Raw genomic sequence first — 21,470 nt, forward strand, 5'->3', positions numbered from 1 at the left:
AGGCGCAGCCAAGTCTAAATCAGGCATCACATACGCATTCTGTATACATGAATACAAGCGCACAGTGGTCTCCATAAACACCAGTAAGAACATGATTCTGGGGTCACCAATCTGTAATATTATGTATATATAATTGCCTGTACGATTTGTATTATTAAAATAAAACGAAACAAGACGAGACAAAAAAAAACCTGTTGCTGTTAAAGTACTCATAAAGCCTGCAGTATGAAGCTTTTCATAGGATGATGAGTAAGGTTCAGTAGGATCAGTGACCACTATCTGCATCATAATGAACCTGGGTGACTGGAATCGGCTAAATATAGTTCTACGGTTGTCATGGCGCCTAATGTTCTATGATCCATCAAATGCAGAGTGACTGATTGACTGGTAAATACAGTTAATACGCGTGTACTTCTACTCAAGATACGGCATAGAAGGTTTGTTCAGGTGTGGATGAGGAAGCTTCCGGCTTTCTACAATGATCTTTTATATATATATATTTTTTATTATTAGTGACATTCAAACAAACTACAAATGAGTGTAGTGCTACCTTTGTACACAACTAAAGCAGTAACATTATGATTGTGTGTGTGAGTGCGAAACAGAACTTTCACATCATTTTTGTGAGCACGTGTATAACATATAAGCATAATAGTAGAGGTCATACCTTCACAATTCTGTACATTATATGCGGCAAAACAACATTTTAAAGCACTTTTACCCCCATTATATTTCCAGTGCATCTTCTTTCCTTTTAGCACATTACAAACCATTTACTCCTCCTTTATTCATTTGACTTAACATTTCCTTCATGTATTTGATTCCTCCACTACCAACCATTTACTTGTCCAACCCTCGCACATCACTTAAGCACTTTACAGCACAATCAGAAGCTGTTTATGAAAAGGACTTAGAAAGTAGACTCGGCTACATTACTATTCAAGTCGGGGTCACATTCACAGTGGATCATTTGTTGGTCATGACTCCTGAACCAGCAGCATCGTACCCATAAAATCATTGTGGAAATCCAGTCTAAATTGGGTACCGGTTCATGAGCCACGACCTAATTTGTTTTAATAAAAGGAGGGAACATCGATTATCTTGGCATATCGCGATGGTGTGCATGCACCAACGTTAACCGAAAGCCTGTTGAGATATTTGTGTTCCTCTCGCTTAAAAAAAAAACACTTCCATTATGATTTGTCTAGATCTGACCTTTCTTGATCTCTAGCAATAAATGTCAACGAACAAGGCCAAGGAACAAGAGACTATGAAACAAGACAATCAGATTATTGACTTTCTGACATTTACAGTTATAGAAAATGTACGGCCTTTAATTCAGAAGGTGATGTCATTTCACCGAGTCATCTTTCAACCCTGTCACATAAGACGTACATTCTGTGGACAAATCTTTTACTTTTGGTCTTGTTTTGGAGATGTTTTTTTAAACTCCCAACTTATTAAATAAAACAACACAAAAAGAAAGTCAAACCAAACACATGATACCCCTCACCCCAATGTACAGTAAAGATTTCACATTCAAAACAACCAGCCATTCAATAGTCAGCGCCTTGGACGCAGTAGTCCATTTTAGCACACAAAATATTTGCCATGACGACAAAATGGTTAAGGACGGTCATTGGTCAGATTTGTTAGCAAGTAATTGATTTAGACCAAACAAATCCTTCGCAGTAAACATAAAAATGGTGGGACCATTTGATACAAAATGAAGGAAATAAGGAATGAAACAACTTCAGACCTCAACCCTGACAGTGTATTTATACTCCTATATCTGATGCTCGGCATCAGCTTCCAGGGCATACCACCATTGCAACACGATGGTGGCTTTTACAATTGATTTAGGGTCAGATATATTCATAAATATTCCCAGAGCTCTAACTTTGATGTTTGATTGTAAACGTGTGTGATTAGTACGTCAAGCTCAGTATTCTTTTTTATTTTACCCAGCATGATTCAGGCTAGTAGGCAGCAAAGATTAACATTTTACCTTGAGAAAAAACCTATACCTGCCATAATTAGACCTGGGTTGATATGACAAATTGTATTATAAATACTTCATTGTTTTTACCCTACATGGAGTGGCGGATGGGTGGGGTTTCAGAAAAGTAGTCAATCACAGAAAAGTAAAATTGATTTAAAAAACAACAACAACAATTGCCTTTAAGAAATGTTCCTGCATTTTCTACACACGCATTCATTGTATTGTTCTATGCAGCAAACTCCACCCATTTGACACCCCACAGTTATTAAAACAAAGTCACTATTTGCTAATATAATTTGACCCAGGTGTGGTTAAGAGAGGAGCACTGTAAAATCTACCCAAATGGACCCGTACAAAACGCAAATTACAGTAACACTGAGGATTTGGTGTTTGGATCCTTCAGTGAAAACCTTTGGCCCACATTGTCCTGCAGACAGTAATATGGTCACTACCAGTAGTATATCATCATGCCAGGAAGTGCATCAAAATGGTTTTGGTTGAAACCTTGATGGCCAGACTTTCTCTATGGCTCTTGTCTTTTAACTACTGGTAGCTGGTTCAGCAGGTCTACAGGCCTCACTGACTGAGTTACACAGTTTATCCCAAGTCAGTATTTACAGTCTTTTTTCTTTCTGGGATGAGCCATGAATAAAGTGGCTGAATCCACTTCCTTCAAGGATACATTTGTCTCCTTCATTCCTTCCCTTCGTATCACTTCTCTCCCTGGCAAAACACAAGTGCCTGCATCATGCACTTTCCTTACTTCCTTTCCTAACCCCACCCCCCTCTCACATTTTTCCTTTACACAAAGTATTGTTCCAGTCAGTTCCAAAATGAGGTCATCTTCAACTCAATGCAGTGTAAACCAAACAAAGACAAAAATAAATCATGTGCACTATATACAAAAACAAAGAAAACATTAATTTCATATAATTTAAACCTGTATATACATAAAAAGGCAGAAAGTGAGGTTGAACTGGTTAGAGCTGTTGAAATCTCCCCCCAATGAAGACTGCTTGTTTTTTTTCTCCCTCTTCTGTTTCCCAATAACTGTTATCTACCTCCGTTTTTTTTCTCTCTCTCTCTCTCTCTCGTGTTTAAAATCTAGGTGAATCATACAGTTTTAGCATTTGTGATATAACCATTCCGTGGGTGGTTTGCATTAGCAAGTAATTCATGCTACTAGTGGAATACAAGGTGTGCGATGCTTTTCTTCAAAAACCAAAAGACTGGAGTACATTTAGCCTACCTAAGGTTGAGTGTCTGCACAAGAGTGAGTAGATAATCACATAACCACATAACTGCACACAAAGTGAACACCATATGCTAGCTTGTCACGGCGCTACGCCTAAAGGACGGAGGGGTCAAGTGCAGACATTCCACTTTCTAGTAAGCAGCATGCCGATAATGCGTACCTAAATATTTTCGCTTCTGTAACAGTTTTGATCGATGCCAGCAAATTGTACAGCAATGCAGACACAGCACTTTCTATGTCTTAAAAGCCATGGCATGTAATGTATTTTTTCTTCCATTGTTCTTTAAAAAATATTTTGTTTGACCTTCGTTGTGTCGTCATGTGATCAGACCCAGCTGCACATAGCCTCTCCTCCTCATTGGGCCATGCCTTTCTCTCTAGTCCCACCTACTGTCTCTCTCTAACCAATCAGGGAGCTGCGTCTTGTCAGGTCCACGTTACTGGCACTCAGTCCCCTGCAATCTGATAGGCCGTTGTTGGCATCCTAAAAACAGACGAATAACGGAAAGAAGAACAAGATTTAAGAACTAAACACATACACAATTTAAACATATTTTTTGTTATTTTGAACAATACAACTGAAGCCGACATCAGTGACGCTAACTTTCACAAACACACGTACCTGTGTGGTTTCCTCTATACTCTTGTTGAGGAAGTTGAGGGAGCTGGCTCTCTTCATTCTGAGAGGGGAGCAACACAACACAACACCCAGATGAGTCAGGGCAAAAACAGTAGCCCCTCTCACTGACGGCACACAAGCATCACATGGTCTCTGAATGCATGTATTACTATAACTCTGAAGCAGAAGATAGTATTGACGCCTCGTTGTGAGCTTGTAGATAAAATCATGCATAACTCCAAACCCTAAACTCTAACCTCTGTATGCCTAATCCTAACCACAATCTGGATCTTTTCCCAATTTTAAGCCTCAACTGAAAACCCAGCTTTTAACTAGCATCTTAAAAAATGCTCAGCACCTTGATGTTGCTGCTGTTTTTGTTGTTATTTTATCTCGTTTGACACTCATTCATTACACTGGTCTCACCCGGCGTTGCGGGGCTCTTGCGGTCCGCTCCCCTGCAGCTTCTTGACCAGCATCTCACTGCTCCTCCTCAGGGCGTCACGGATCTTACCGAACGAGCCACTGCGACGCAGAGACCCGCTGCCGTCCTGCTGGGGTAAGAGAGCGCAAGGTTATTATAGTTGATGAAAACTAACCAAATAACGAAAACTAAAATTTAAAAAACTTTTCCGTTAACTGAACTAAATAAAAACTACAATAAAAAAAAAGCCGATGACTAACTGAAAGTATTGTGTTTACAGAACTAACTGAAACAAACTGAAATTGTAGACAAAATGCCCGTTTTCGTTTGTGGATGGTTGGTGGTTCATCTGTAACTGAATACAAATTTAAATGCTATCTTGTGTTCAGTTTTTATTACACAATGCTTACCTTTTCAATCCTGCACCTGACAATTAAAAAAAATAAGTATAAAAAAACTAAAACTAACACTAAGACTAATAAAAACTAACTAAAACTAGAAAAATCCAAAACTATTATAACCTTGAAGAGAGGGTGGGGGACGGATGAGCCGACAAACACATTCATGGATTAAAGCAAAAATAAAATCTCTCGACTGAAACATTTTTGTTGGGCCAAGTCCTAATATGCGATTTGTGAAACAGCGTGAAATGAATCTCCCCCCCCACACACACACACACACAAACACACAAGTGATGTTTTTCATAAAGAATTACCACAATATATAGAATTATGATGTTTTGGTAGGCATACAGCCTACCAGTTGAAGAAAGATGTTAAGTCGGCCATACCAGCCCTGACAAAAAAAAAGGATAGTAATTTTGTATTTTAACCACTTAAACCCCAGCATCCGTATTGTTGGGAAAGCTTTTGAAATAGCTATTTTCAGCGAATTTTCAGCTTTCCCCACACAGAAAACTGAAAAACGCTAGTACAGAGCCCTGAGGGACTCCGGTCAACAGTATGGAGTTTAAGTGGTTAAATCAAAATGCCAGATGCTCAGAGGGTTAACCTTTGCTTTTATGAAATATCGGAGATCATTAGGATTTTATGGAAGACTGAACATGCATTCTATTGCTAGTTTGACCACTACAAATACTCTTTAGTCTTAAAATAGCGAATAACCAAAAATAGGCGATCTATATTGTAGATCTATCCTATTTTTGGTGCATGGCATACTTCCATAGAAGACATGATGACTGAAAGTGCAGTATGTAGGGAGCTTACTGTACTTAATGACCTAGATAAACCTATGCTCTTTACCATTATTCTTTACCTCTTTTGTAAATTAATTAAGAGAATCATTGTTGTTAGAATGACTATTACAGATGTCTGGAGGCAACTGACCTACTACAGCGAGTTATCCCACAGCGTTTTATTATTATTATAACTAGTAGTTATATCACTATTGACAATGACAATGGAGTCAACAAAAGGCCTTCAACAACAGCAGTTATTAGACATTCACATTATTTTGCCTGTCATTCATCATTAGCAGTCATTTAACAATAAGCTGACCCCGTTCCATTCAGCCGAGTCGTCGCCCTCGCAGTCCCCCCGCTGGCCCCCCGGCCCGTTGATGCCGTCCCTGCTCTGCCGTCTGTCGCCCCCTCCGACCCCCCCATCCTTCAGCAGCTCCACCACCTTGCTCTGGTTGATGGCATCGATACCCTAGGAGAGAGAGAGAGAGGGAGAGAGAGAGAGAGAGAGAGAGGGAGAGAGAGTGAGAGAGAGTAAGAGACACAGAGAGACACACAGAGGGAGAGAGAGACACACACACACACACACACACACACACACACACACACACACACACAGACCAAGAGACAGACAGACAGACAGACAGACAGACAGACAGACAGACAGACAGACAGACAGACAAGTGGTGGTGAGGGATACAGTAAATCAAGCTTTTTATATTGTCGGTGTCGGGCAGAAATTCCTCATCTGCATATTGTTTTCTTTTTTAAATGAACGCCCTACTTGATCATACTACAGCGTCATACGAAAGCATCCAAACATTCCACAAGCTCAAACCGCTGCGTGAAGCGACGCATTTCATCTTGTAAATCTGCTACTTTTGCCGTTTTTGAATTTGAATCCTGAAAAGTAACGGTTTTGGACATATGAGGTTTCAACCCGATATAATGTGTGTACTCTCTGAACACTTTACACGCAATAGAATGAATAAAGCTGAAGAAGCGTTAGCGAGCACCATGGCCTCCTGTAGCTTAGCAACGGATTCACAAACAACAGTTTGGCGTATTTATAGGCTCATTACAGCATGGCTGGAATGTCTAATCAACCAATCAGACTGCTTGGCTCAACCACCCACAGCGACGGTCTGGACTCCTCATCTAATAGCCGTAATTCTATTTGATCATACGCAGTGGTGGAAAGTAACTAAGTATAGTTACTCAAGTACTGTACTTAAAGGGACTACACCATGAATTTTAACTTTTTCTTATTTTTTGTGTGTTTTTGGTCTCCCCTACCTCTCTTCTATCCTCAAAAATACCCCAGTTTGAACACTCAGGCTTTCACAGCTGCCTACGTCACGTCAGGGAACAATTCCTCCCATTTTTCAGTTCCAGTTCTTTTTTTTTTTTTTTTACTTTTTCCACACAGAACCAGGAGATAACATGCATACAAACTGGCTCAATAGCGCCCGTGCCAAACAGGACAATGTGGTATTGCAGGTGAAAGTGCTTTATAAGCCAGAGAGAAGTTAGTTGGAATGAGTATATCTGAGGCTTGATTTAGGCTCAAACCTTTTGAAAAACGTTTGAGGGACATAAACAATATGATATTAAATATTATTATTATTTTTTAAATTCATGGTGTAGTCCCTTTAAGTAAAGATTTAAGGCACAATTACTTTACCTGAGTATTTTCATTTTTTGATACTTAATCCTTCTGCTCCATTACAAAACATGGAGATCTACATGCTCACAATTGTGAGCATGTTTTAAAACTAGACTAATATATTGACAATTTTGTCAACAAATAAAAACTAGACTAAAATGTTAGGGAGGGACTAGGAGATCCAGTAGAACTAAAACAAGTCATTTTATGTTTGGTTGCGCTCGGGTGTTGCACTCTGAAAATAGCAGATCTACAAGCTCACAACGCGTCACAGCGCGACGCGTTGTGAGCTTGCAGATCGGCTATTTTCAGCATGCAACCATGTCGGGCATTACTACGTCATCGCAGCCCGCCGAAATACATTTTAGTCGACTAAATCAACTGTAGATTTAGTCGACTATAATCTCATGATATTTAGTCGACTAAAACTAGACAAAAACTAAAACATTTCAGATGACTAAAATATGACTAAAACTAAAAAGGAATTTTATTCAAAAGACTATGACTAAATCAAAATGTGCTGTCAAAATCAACACTGCACTGAACATACAGAGTATCTGTCTGCGTAGTACCTGTTTTACCTGTTTACGTGTCTTGGACGCACACTCCTCCAGCGTCTCGGCGGCCTCCAGTTTGCCCTGGCGGCGGTACAGCGCCCCCAGGCTCTTCAGGGTGGTATTGACCGTGGGGCTGCACAAAACACAGGCAATATTTGACACCTTAATAATCACTAATTGCGTGTAACTAAATGCCCTGGTTGTGTAACTGTGACAGATCAACTTCCCACGCCATGCTGCTTAACCTCTTTTGAGGGTCAGTGTCTGCACCTTACATTATTCATTTGACCACATGAACACTATAGCATCTTTACTCTGGGGGCGAACATTCACCAAAAATAGCCAAACTACAAGCTCTTAACGTGTCGCAGCACGTTGTGCTCGGTTATTTTCGGACTACGGTCGATGAGACATAGAGGGTTTAAGTGGTTCAAGAGTCTAGTATGTGTCGACGTCTCTTGCGCTTCAGCCTCTCTCCAACAACAACTCTATGGGCCACCTCTTAACCACATGGACCCAGCAGTGTCCCTATTTTGGGCATGTCATATTAAGCGAACAGTCGGCTGAAGACATATAGTGTAGAAGGAAAAAAGTAGGGGACCAAGTTCAGACACCTGGGGGACCACCGGTTTAAGTGGTTAACGACTGAAAGGAAAAAGTAGGGGACCAATAGACGCCTGGGGAACCCCTGCCAGCTAAGTATATAGGGTTGAAGTGGTTAACAACTGAACTCAAAGATACTGGAGCACTCTAATAGCTGACATACAAAGGACTTGAACTCTAGTACTGTACGTCTCCTTCATTTGTATGATTTGCATGACGGTGTCACTTGCCAAAAGTACCTGAGCTAACAGCACAATGCATTGTGTCCTTGTGCTGTGCTTCATGCTCTGCTGCGGACCAAATTTAGATGTAAATAAAGCTATGCCATCTGAAATTGTCTTTCACTTGTCCTTACGCATGCACTCAGAAGGCAGACAAACTTTACAATATTAGGTGCACAGGGAGACGTGGTTGTGACCTGAATCTAATTTATTTTCTGCGCTTTCAAATTAAGAAGAGTGATACTGTGTCAGCTCCCCACAGAAACCAGACTTGCTGACTATTTGACTATTCATGAACTCCTATGAAGGCATAGCAGGTGAAACTGAGATTACAAATGTTCTAAACCCAGAGGCCGCGCCGGCGAGGAAATCAACTCAAGTACGACACGTCCATCTGTTATGTAACCGATGATAGATGACCCTGATGCAGTTCCGCCTTCGGTACTTTATGAACGGCGCCGTCAAGCATTAGCATTAGCTATGGATGTACAATGACAAAACTCACCTGTCTACCTTGCAGGCCTTGTACCAACTCCCATATTCTACATACGGACCAGAGTCCTTACGTTTACCCTGAGAGAGAGAGAGACATAGATGGGGAGAGAGAGAGAGAGAGATAGAGAGAGAGACAGAGAGACAGAAGAAACAAAAGACAGAGAGACAGACAGATAAACAGACAGAGAGTGTTAGACAGAGGCATGCAGGGATGCAATGTCTTATGAAGTCAAGTACAACCCATTACTCTATTATACAGCCTATTAAAATGTTGACATTTCCAGTCTACTGTTCAGCCATCATCTGTCTTAGTTAGTCATCTCATCCATCTCTCTAATACGTTATCTGGGTGACTTCAGTGGGCACAGATGCCCGTGGGCACAGACGCCAGTTCGGTCTAATTTACCAACCTTGCTCTCCTCCCTCTCCTCGGCATGCATCCAGATGGGCTTGTTGTCATCTGTAACGGGAAAAACAGATGGAGCATTAGTGTGTAATATAGGATATTATACAGAATGGAAGGGTCTGGAATAGCAACAGCATTAATGGGTACATTGGGATACGCATTCCTGATGAAGACCTTGTGATCGAAACGTTGAAAGCCGCAATTAAAAAGTGGAGCTGAGAACCAGTGTGTAGACTTTATTTACTTTGAATACGCAAGGGATACGATTAGGAAAACATAATCGGTCCCACGGTAAGCTTTGTGATTTGATGGAGGCCAAAGTCTATAATAGCATAATGTGTGTGCATCTGTCTATTTAACCACATGAACCTAGCATCTCTATTCTGTTAATAATAGGTGACATTTGGCAAAAATAGGCGGATATTCTGTGAAAATAACCAATCTAGCTCACAACGCAATGCAACAAGCTTGTAGATTGGCAATTTTTGTTATTTGATATACAACAAAGTATATAGGGACGGGTATGCTATGACAATCTTGTGCAAAGTCACTCATGTGCTGAGCGTGTAAGTTGGTAAAGGGTTGATAGGCTTAGAGCCATTAAGCCGCTTTGCATATGTTACACAGCAAGACTTAATCCTTTTCCCAGTTAAGGTAACTAAGCATGACAAGGCACAAATCACAGGGCAGCAACACGACAATACGAGGGTTTAGACAAGACCATCTGAATGCCCATACAGAACATTATTCTTCATTCAATTTGTCCCTGATTGTGAGTTTTTCTTTCACGCAGAACTTTATTTCACCGTTACGGTCTCCAAGGGCTTTACAGGCTCACAATTAACAAGGGAAACAAACACCCCCTATCCTCTTCGACCCTCAATCAGGAAGATAACCCCCCCCCCCCAAAAAAAATAAAAATAAAAAATAAAAATCAGTTGACAGGGAAAAAGAAAAAGAAGAATCATCGGGCACAACAAAAGAGGGAACCCCATTCCTGGGTGGTCAGGTCTTTTATCACCACGAGTGCATCTCCTACCGATTGATTAATGTCTCAGTTTTGCAGAGATCAGTTCTAATGTTCCTGTGCCATTCCTAGCACCATTACAGCACTTTAGGCGAGCACTCTCTGGTCAAGCTGACCAGGAAAACTCAGCTAAGCTAATTTGCGTTTGGCTCAGCAGCAGGGTGACTGTTGGCTACTTACTGTTGACAGAACCAAACTCCTTCTCGTGCGCTCTGGTCAGAATCTCTTTGTACAGAGACTCGGCATCCTTGAACTTCCCCTGCTTGAGGTAACATGTGGCCTGAAATGGGACAAATACCAAACTTGTGAATCTTTACAGTGCTTTAGTATGATTGAAAATGTTGGTATGTTCAGTAAAATGGTGTATTGTATGTTCAAGTATAAAGTAATAAACGTGCAAGCAGGAAGGAGCAATCTGACATTGGAAATAGAGCTTGCCAATAGACTAGATATCTTCGGTCAGGAACGAGGCGGAGCAGAGTTCCGCAAGCATCACTGAAGTGCCAATAATCACGTTAAAGCCACCCTTGAGTGTAATATTGCTATTATACAGTACAAACAGTTACCATCAAAATAAAACATCTAAAATGTATTCATATTGTGGGGCATTTCGCTCTCAAAATATGTTTACTCTGCCAGTCCAGACTCAACATTAAGATGGCTGTAGTGTGCGCTAGACAACATTTCCCAAACTGAACACACAGAGAAACAAAACTTATCCATTAGCTCAATCTCACTGTAATTAAGATATTCGATAAAAAAATAATGCCATATTTAGCTACTACATCTCTAAACTTTCCATGCAAACTAGCCACTTAGCTGATTTTTATATTTTGATTGGTTTTATTTGAGAACGGCTAGGTGTGCTGTCATGACGGGCAGAGAGCCTAATTCAACCAATCAGATTGCTTGGTCGGAACTACCTGTTGTAGGATTACGTATAAATGTGTCTCTCATGGTCTCCTCACCAGGTTGTTCTTGGTCTTGGCCACGTTGGGGTCGTCGGCCCCCAGCTTGGACTCGTAGATCTCCAGGGCCCGTCTGTAGTAGTACTCCACCTCGTCGTACTTCCCCTGGTTCTGACACAGCAGGGCCAGGTTGTTCAGCTGCTTGGCCACGTCCGGGTGGTACTTCCCCAGAACCTGAGGATGTTCAGGGAGAGGGAAGGCCCAAGTCATATCATACTGTACATGCATGTACTGAATCATACACGTGGCGTTGTGAGCTGAGCTCATAGATCAGGGGTCAGCAACCTTTTTGAAATGAAGTGCCAATGCCATATTTTTCTAGATAGTCAGTGTGCCATGTCAACATTAAGTTTAATCATCACACCACATCAAAATAAAATATTTCCAGCAGATTTTGATTGTCGATAGATATAAAAAACATTTTTTTCTCTGCCTGAGATATTTTCTTTCACATCAGGACATTGTATAGAATAGATCATTAGACTAGATCATCAATCCCCCGTCAGATATCAGAGTTTGAATTACCGTAATGTAGAATTATGTGCAGGATGTAATTTGAATACAGATGTGTGGGTACTTAATTTAATTGACTACATTTAAAGTTGTACAATGCAAAATCACAAATAACGATTTTTAGCAACCTCTGCTGGTCACTACCGTCACTGCATACAATTTCCTTAGTCCTCGATTACCCAGAATTCCATTCGTTTTCACCGGAAGCCGGAAGCGTTTCAAAAAGCGATCTTTTAATTGTTTTATACTATCTACGGATCGTTTCTCTTAGCCAGTGGAGCATTAGTTACCATGAGCTGTGCTTTCTTTTTCTGTTCTTTTTCGATCTTCCAATCCTACATTCTCTTAAAATCAGCGTGAGGTTCCTTTTTGTTTAAGCGCGGTAGTTCCTGGCCAAACAGGAAACCGTTGCGTTAGTTCCTGGCCAAACAGGAAACCAGTGCATTTCCACCTCCGTTTTCCGGCCAGATGACGTCATTTCCCCGGGAAAGTCCCCCCCTTCACCGTTCAATAGTAAATATATAAATAAAAGGCTTCCGGGGGTGAAATTCATGGAGTGGGTGTTGTGAAACTTTTGCCACTCACAAAATATATACAATTTAACTTTAGTTTTGTTGAAAACGTTACCTAGTATGCCTTTAACAAAAAAAACGTTTTATTTTAAACCAAAAATCCTCTCTCTCACACTTATGCCAGTGTGCTAGTGATTACCCTCCCCTGTGCCAATGTTGGCACCCATGCCTTAGGGTGCCTACCCCTGTACATAGACTATGTTGCCGAATGTTCGCCCCCCAGAATAGGGATCCTAGGGTTTGTGTCCAGTATAGACACATAATATACACGGTACTGTATAGTACATTTAAGGTGTAGGCGTACAGTAGGGCCAATGTGTTCTTCCTCACCTTCTCCCTGATTTCCAGGGCTCTCTTGCAGAGAGGCTCTGCCTCCTTGTATTTGCCTCTCTTGCCATAGAGCACGGCCAGGTTGTTGAGGGTGGCGGCCACGGCTGGGTGGTCCTTCCCCAGGGTCTTCTCTCTGATGGCCAGGGCGTCGTTCAGAAGGTGGGCCGCTTCCTTGTACTTGTTCTGGTCTCTGACGGACAAAGAGAAACAACGTTTAGTTCTGCCACTTTATGGACGAGGCCGCGGTGCGGAGATTTTGCGTTATATGAACATTAATGGTATAAGTACAGTAGAATCTCGTACAATACAGGGCCATTGAGATGCATCATCTCACCGTTCACTCAATCAGGCAAATTATTTTACAGCAAAGACAGATCATGTAAACGAAGAATATTCATACAGTATAATATTCGATATTCAACCATGTATTTCCAAAAACAACTTACAGCTGATTTGGAATTTGCTCAGAGGTAACAACAAGAACAAGACGAACTTGAAAGTAACACCAACAATAGATACAAACACTCTACAGTCCTAAACTTTTAATCCTCATTATGGGTGTTAATGATGAAGCACACACAATACATGAACCACATGACCTATATAATAGTGTTTCTGAGCCCTCGTCGACACAACTATTTATAACTCAATGGCTCTGGTACAGTACATACAGCGCTAAGGGGCTGTGCAAGATTTACCACAGCCTGACATCATTCTATAACTGTCACAACAACGTTCCGAGATCGCTTCTGGAAGTGTGCGTGTGTGTCTGTGTGTGTGTGTGTGTGTGTGTGTGTGTGTGTGTGTGTGTGTGTGTGTGTGTGTGTGTGTGTGTGTGTGTGTGTGTGTGTGTGTGTGGGGGCTGTGTTGAGTATTGGTTCTCAAAGTGGGGTGCGGGGTCCTGGAGGGGGTTCCAGGGGGTCCCCAGCTAAATGTGTTGACACAGCATCACAATCATTTTTACCCATTTATATGTTAGCTATAAAAAATAGCAGATATACAAGCTCACAGCGCGTCACTTCATGCGAGCTGTGAGCTTCTACATTTGCTATTTTTGAACATTTTTGAAAAATGGAAAAATGGAAAAATTGAAATAAATCTTTAAAGGGTTTGAAAGAAAGTTGAATAATTTGAATTTTTTAAATGTTCTCTTCATGGGGGTCCGTGTCCAAATACATATCAATTTTGGGGGTTCTTGGAACAAAAAAGGTTTGAGATACACTGGCGTTGAGGACGAGCACCACCTGCCCTTTGTTGTTCCTCACCTGTAGACCAGGGCCAGGATGTTCAGCATGGTGGCCACGTCCGGGTGGTCGTGTCCGGAGGTCTTCTCCAGGTCCTCCAGGGCCTGCTTGCAGAGGGGCACGGCCACCTCGTAGCGGCCCTGGGAGGCGTACTGGATCACCAGGTTGTGGAGGGTCCTCAGGCGGGCCGGGATCTCGTAGCCCCCCTGCTGGGCTGCCACCTCTCCACTGGGCTGGGCTGTGGGGGACCGTGAGAATGGATATAGCACCATGAGTTAAGCGTAAAGTTACACATCGTTCCTCGGGTCTAAATATGAAGAACATTGCTTAAAATTAAAGGTCAACAAACAACGTTTTGACCTTATGGTCTTCTTCAGAAGAAGACTGCTGTTTATTAAAGTTTTTGGAGCATTCAAAGTGAGTTGCGAGCCCTTCTTTTTTTTCTATGATTTTGCTGCTTTTGCAGATTGGCTCAGCACCAAAGACGGAGGATGTGCGTCGTTTTAATGAAAGGTTAACCAAAAATAAATTAACTATACCAACAATTATACATTGACTGGCAAGACATGATGGTACTAAACATTGAGGCGCTAAAATAAAAGTAGAAAACAGATATGCTCAACCATTCATTATGAGACTGCACATTTCAGACAGTAAAATGGTGTTACTCATTCAAGACCCCGTATAAGACTCTTTAAAAGGTAAGATGCAGTAGCGCATTATATAATAACCCCTCTAGGGGCTAAGAATATATGCAACATAGTGAAGAGAGATTTCTGGTAGTCCTGAACGCTTAACTTGAATCTAATGAGGAAATTATCAAAGGGGAGTTAGACCTTGATCGTGGTCATCCATCATCCAAGCCCTCCTGAGAAGTCTCATCTCCACTGAAATATACCGCCTCCTGAATCTAATCATCATTTCACCACTATATCCAGGCCTATGTGGTATACATTGACTGAAGCAAAAAGTCTCACGTCCTGACAAAATGTTGTACTAAGACATGCTGTCTTCTATTGAATCCAAATGACTGAAATCAGCCGTGGTGACTGAGAACTTTAATCCATGGGGCATACGCATGTCTGTGGTCGTCTGTAAAATCCCCCTCCCACTGAGGCCTATCATCACCTACCCGGTCCCTGGTCGTCATCGTTGGGGAACAGGTCGTCCAAGTTGTCCTTGGAGTTGTCCCCCCCGCTCCCTCCTCCGGAGCCGCTCTGGTTCTTCTCGTCCGAGGGCGAGACGTCGTCGTCGAACTTCTTGATCTGGTTCATGAACTCCAGGTGCTTCTTCTCCTCCTCCAGCTGAGCGACGCTCTGCTCGCTGCGCTGCAGCTTGTGCTGCGTGCCCGCCAGCTCGTCCCGCAGCCACTGGTTCTCCTGGCACAGCCGGCGCACCTGGGCGCGCAGCTTCTGCTTCTCCGACTCCACGGCGCTCAGGTGGCTCGACAGGGCGACGATCACCTGGGCCAGACGGATGGAGGTGGTGAGGGGCGTGGAGGTGGAGGAAAGTGAAGGGATGGAGGTGGTGATAGGAGCAAGGGGAGGGGGGGGGATTTGAAAAGATTGCCCGGTTTAAAGAGTTGGTTTCCAAAAGGCTACGGTCTCCTGTTTTCAACTTAAAAGTGGAATTCTACTGCACAGCAATAGTAAAATAATTTACCAGATTGATTTGATCAGATGGAGGTATAATATCATTTTCTCCCTCTGTGGCTGGCCAAAGCCATCGCTGCACAGAAATAGCAGCCAGCAGTTGAAGTGAATGTCTTTTGCTCAGCTACAGCTCTGGACTGACCATCTGCATTGAGTCGACTGTGACCTATTATACCCTATTTGCACCCTATAACCTTTTCTACAAATACCCATACTTGGAATTCCCCTTTAAATTCTACCAAACATCCTATGAATGTGTCCACACAGTGAAATGTTATAGCGTTAATCTTGCATATAATCACACTGTGGAAACATGGGAACAGTCTTTGAAACTCTATTAAACCAGTTCACACAATGCCTATTGTATCGGTGTTGATGGCCTCGAGGCCCTAGTCCTCGTCTCTCTCCCCTTCTCTCTTTCCATCACCCTCCACCCTCTCTCGCTATCTCTTCCATCTCTTCCCCATACTGTACATGTGCCTTTCCCACGCTCAGCTCCATGGGAGTCAAGAAGACCCTCCACCATTCATATCCCTCATAGAGGTCTTCTACCTGACGGGTCATGACAATGCATCTGGTTTCGGGGTCGGGACATTTTCACATACAGCTTTGTGCTCAGGTGTGTGCAGTCTGCATACTGTATGTGACTAGGTGCTCTGTGACGAAAAGAGAGCGAGCAAGGGAGGCGGGCAGGTCAGGTGTCTGGGGATAATATGCAAAAATATTTTAAAAAACGGGTCAGGTTTCAAATTTGCCAATCAGGGTCGGAACTGAAAGTCGCGGTTACAAGCCAGGCTTCAGTTTCATGTCCCTTGCACCCTGTCTCTCCCTATCCTTTTTGTCTGCCCTTTCCATTTTCTACCACCACGAATCTGTCTCCTCTCTCCTCTGTGCACCTACCTGTGCCTCCCCGAGGCCCAGCTCGATGGCCTCCAGGCTCTTGCGGAGCACCCCGGACTTCTCCTGTGCGGCGGGCGGCTGGGTGCAGTCCAGCAGGGAGGTGAGCAGCTGGGCATGCTCCCCGCGGAGCGTCTCCAGGCCCTGCATGACGGCCTTGGTGTTGAGGACGATCTCGTCCTGGGTCAGTCGCTCCAGCAGGGCCTCTTCGCGTGGATACACCATCGTGGACATCGCCTGGGTTTACAACACACACACACTGGAGGAGAGAGAGAGAGGCAGATACAGGTGAGGGAGGACGGGAGAGAGAGAGAGGGGGGAGAGACAAAGACAGAGAGAGAGAGGATCATTTTCATCATTTTGTCCATTTATACCGTGAGTAAGCATAAACCTTCACAGCGGTCCTGCCAAAACAGCAATTTTTTCCAAGCTTGTGTCTAAAACACAAAGAAAACATCACAATATGATATGAGGTTCACCGAAAATGACAAACTATACGGTTTGGTATGTAGTACAGTATTATGATATATTGGTTGCTACTAATAAAAAAGGGACTATATTAATAAAACTGAACCTAAACAAGACAGTCAGGCTCCAACAACGTCTATCTCAGTCTTCTTGTGGCCCGTCTGTGACGTCAGTCCCCTAAATGACGTACATACTCCATATATTTGGGCAAGCTGTCAGGCTGATCCGACTGCTATAGCGTTCCTCGCTGCCTGTGCTTCGCTGCGGTTCATGTGCTTGACTGTCGGTGTCCCTGCTGTCCTTGGGTTTCTCCTATACCCTTGCACTTGTTCTTGGACCGTCTGTTTGACGCTCCACGTGCATCATGGCTTCGTGTTGCGCCCCGTGGCTCTATACTGTGGCTTGTCCGGCTGACTGTTTGGTTGCCCAAGGTCTGCACAAGCTGCCGTTTCTGTCATACGAAAGCTTGCTTTTTCTTTCTTCATACATTTTTTTTGTGCATTATTCGGTTTGTAGTGAGGCATTGTTGTTGTAGGAACTAATGTGCCTTAGAACATATCGTTGTTGCGGTCGGGTAGAAACCTCTTATCTCCACATTTTAACCTTTTGTGTTTTTTTCGTAGATTAATAATGCCCTACTTGATCATACAATAGTGTCAGCATCAAAAGTAGCAGATCTACAAGCTTGAAACGCAGCGCTACTTTTGATTTTGAATCCTGAAAAGTAACAGATTTGGACATTGGACATCGGTTTCCACCCGACAGAGACGATATTATGTGAAACAAGAAAATGTGCTCCTCGGAGCACAGGTCTCCGCCAGTACTGTTCCTGATTAATCCTGTCTTACCTATTTATGTTACATATTGTCACGTGTCACTTGACCAATGTTAGCTTGACCAATGTTACCTCACTTCAAAAAGCATAAATTGCTTTTTGAAGTGACACACCTATTCATAGGATTTTATTTCGTCATGCGTCTCGCTAGCCAATCAAAAGCATTGGTGACAACATATTGTCACGTGTCACGTGTCACGTGAAGCTTGACCAATGTTAGCTTGGCTAGGGGGACGGGAACGAAAACATACTCTCCACCTCTGGCGGAGACAACAAAATGATTGGAAGTATTAAGTTATCCTGTACTGGCAATTTGCACAGGAAATGTGCCACTGATCGGTCCAGCATTAGCTCCAGACAAACACACACACACACGCTTATAGACAGCTAGCCTCTTTCAGAGCACTACCTTATCACCATTCATCACATGATACAGTATATGCTGATGCTCTCTGTAGGGAAAGGGATAAGTACAGTAGAGAAAATGTACTGTAGGACCACTCTCTCACTCTGTGTGCGTGTGTGTGTGTGTGTGTGTGTGTGTGTGTGTGTGTGTGTGTGTGTGTGTGTGTGTGTGTGTGTGTGTGTGTGTGTGTGTGTGTGTGTGTGTGTGTGTGTGTGTGTGTGTGTGTGTGTGTGTACGTACGATTAAGCACAACCCATTTAGATTAAAACACGTCAGCACTCCGAGGGTGGGGAAGAGAGGGGAGGAGAGACAGAGTATCAGATCATTAAAGCTAGAAAGCTTTAATGAGCAATTCTATGGCATGTTTCCCTCATTGCCAGCTACAGTACATGTGAAAGTCACTCCTAAAGCACATGATGACATGCTGGTACAATCCTTGAAAAGAACCATGAAGTCATCTGACATGATCCATGCATCTTCCACCATAGGCTCTGTTCTGCTACATACAGAAACAACACGCCGCTCAATCTATTCCTCATTACAAGACTCCTGAGGGTCCAGTATTATTGACAAACTGTGTAAACAAAGGCCTTATTGCAGCAGCACAGAAAAGCCAATTGTGCAACTTCGTGCCCCATCCTCTCTCTCTCTCTGTCTCTTGATGGAGGACACGCACTCGGTGGGGGGGAAAGTATGCACATTTCTTATCTAAGTAAAAGTATCAATACTGCAATGTAGAAACACTCTGTTAGACGTAAAAGTCCGGAATTCTAAATTTACTTGAGTAAACGTACAAAAGTATTGGCATCAAAATGTACTTAAAGCACCAAAAGTAGAAAGTACTCATTATGCAGAATGTGCCATTTCACAAGTTTTCAAATGTATAAAAACAGCAGATCTACTAGCTCACAACGCATTGCATCGCGACGCATTGTGAGCTTGTAGATCTGCTATTTTCAAATGGCCGAAATGTATATAGGGCTGAAGTGGTTAATGTATGTTTTGTATTAATAATCGAAATCTACAAAGTAACAAGTAACTAAAGTTTTAAATGGTTGTAGTGGAGTAAAAGCATAATATCTGCCTCTGAGATGTAGTGGAGTAGAAGTAAAAGTACTGAAAATAGGAAATACTCCAGTAAAGTAAAAAACAAAAAAAACTCAAAATTGTACTTAAGTACAGTACTTGAGTAAATGTACTTAGTTACTTTACACCTCTGCACGCACCTGTACCCCAACCCCCCCCCCCCACCACACACACAGTTTCTCTCTCTCATCCTCCTCTCTACCCTCCTCCCCTCCTCATCCATAGACTGCAATGCACCAATGTCAACGCTCCCCCTTCATTCTATCCAGTTTGCGACACCATGTCGCCGGGAAACTCCAGAAAAAGGCATTCGTCGGGAACAATCTCCTCATCAAAGCATCGATCTGTCAACATGGTGGTCATTACAGCCATTAAACCCCCCCCCATCGGTGCCATTAATGGCCTGATGGGTGATTCAACAGAGGAGAAAGGCTTGGCAGGAGATCAATCAAGGTGACCTAGCCTTGGATCAAGAAAGGGACATCATAGATGTATTTTATCGAGTCATCAGACTTTTACTTTCGTATCTATGATGCAAATGTCAAAATCGATCAAATACATCTATGATAGTCTTCGATCCGAGGCTAAAAGGTGACCGATAAAAGGAGAGGATCGTCCCAATATAGAAAATGGCCGTATCATCATCACGCATCAACCTGCCATATCATGATTCATCATGACATAAAAGCTCATACTGTAACTATACCCTGTCTGCCATTGTTTTCTTTTACAGCCTATGGCTAGAAGACACTTTAAAAGAAGGGTTCCGATCCGATGTTTGTAAACATAGATGCCGGGTTTTAGGCCCGAGCTCAACCGATGATAAATACTGTAATGATGCGCAGTTGTACTGAAGGGAAAAACCCTCACAATAATAAAAGACTATTGATGGTAACATTGTTGCCGATTCAATGTCGATTTTCCCTTTACAGCTGCAACATTGTACAGAGAAACGGATACGTTTCACAAGAGAGCCGATCGTTCAACAACAACAGCTACATAACAACACATGATGATGTCCTCTATTAAATGAATCAGCCGTGTTGGTAAACACTGGTGTCCCCTTTTATATATTAAAAAAGTGCCCCATCATGCTGATATAACTCTAGCCTTAGATCAAGAGTATCATAGATGTATTTGATCGATTTTGACATTTTTATATCGTAAAAATAAAAAAGTCAAAATCGATCAAATACATCTATGACAGTCTTGATCCAAGGCTAATATATATAACACCCTGTCCATCTGCTTTACCTTTACACCGACGCCTCAGGCTGGATGTGTCCTTTGTTGTGATGCTGCTGCTGCGTCGATCATTCACAATAAACGGATGACAACAAACTATAACCACGTCAATGAAACCGATCAGATCATCCGCGATCCTGCAGCCATGTATCACATATTATGATATCTCACACCTCGGTGTGTTTTTAAAGAACATTCACAAAGTGTATAGAAAATAGTGTTGTTGTTTACCTGTCTGTCTGCTGCCTCACTCTCTCTCTCCTCCTCGATGAAGAGAAATCCCACAGTGACAGCACAATGCAAACCACGCCTCTGTCTAAAGATGCGATTATGAGGATGTACTGTAGTACAGATGATGATGAATTGATGATCGTGTAGTTTTACGTGTGTCTAACGATCCACTTGCCCCCCCGGACGGTTAACAGTATAACAACAGCTAAACGTTCGGTTATTCTCCCCCAAACCCCCGTCAAACTTAAAAATACGGTAATAATTCAGCAGGCTAAAGTCCGCGACGTGGCGGGTCCATCATCCTACAACAACTTTGAATCAAGGAGCGACGCTGCTCTGTGGTGTGTTTCTTATCTCATACAATGTGCTCTGTGGTCCATGACAGCAGCCGAGACGCGAGAAAGATGGCTGTTTGGCCGACAGTTTCTCCCAGAATCCACAGCATGAGAGAGAGAGAGAGAGAGAGAGAGAGAGAGAGAGAGAGAGAGAGAGAGAGAGAGAGAGAGAACCCCGGGTGCTGCGTCTGCGTGACATCATCGGCAGCCCTAGC

General features: G+C 42.7%; 1 protein-coding gene across 1 annotated transcript; it reads right to left on the bottom strand.

Annotated features, from left to right (window-relative positions):
* Positions 1–3,085: 3,085 nt before the first annotated feature.
* Positions 3,086–21,262, bottom strand: klc2 (kinesin light chain 2). The gene is made up of 14 exons (XM_080451537.1): positions 20,921–21,262; positions 16,653–16,908; positions 15,233–15,563; positions 14,122–14,338; positions 12,857–13,046; positions 11,442–11,615; positions 10,654–10,753; positions 9,451–9,500; positions 9,051–9,118; positions 7,746–7,854; positions 5,818–5,970; positions 4,303–4,427; positions 3,880–3,937; positions 3,086–3,741 (listed from the first exon to the last, which is right to left on the bottom strand). The coding sequence occupies exons 2-14, from the start codon at positions 16,881–16,883 to the stop codon at positions 3,658–3,660; spliced, it is 1,890 nt and encodes a 629-aa protein (XP_080307663.1). The 5' UTR covers positions 16,884–16,908; positions 20,921–21,262; the 3' UTR covers positions 3,086–3,657.
* Positions 21,263–21,470: the final 208 nt, after the last annotated feature.

The sequence above is a fragment of the Gymnoscopelus braueri genome, assembly GCF_963280865.1.
Source record: "Gymnoscopelus braueri genome assembly, chromosome: 15".
Taxonomy (NCBI): domain Eukaryota; kingdom Metazoa; phylum Chordata; class Actinopteri; order Myctophiformes; family Myctophidae; genus Gymnoscopelus; species Gymnoscopelus braueri.

Excerpts from the sequence above, each read along its gene's own strand:
- klc2 (XM_080451537.1), bottom strand. The coding sequence starts at position 16,883 with ATGTCCACGATGGTGTATCCACGCGAAGAGGCCCTGCTGGAGCGACTG. Across the intron at positions 14,339-15,232 it reads CGATGACGACCAGGGACCGG|CCCAGCCCAGTGGAGAGGTG; the intron begins GTAGGTGATGAT and ends GGTCCCCCACAG. Across the intron at positions 13,047-14,121 it reads ATCCTGGCCCTGGTCTACAG|AGACCAGAACAAGTACAAGG; the intron begins GTGAGGAACAAC and ends TTTGTCCGTCAG.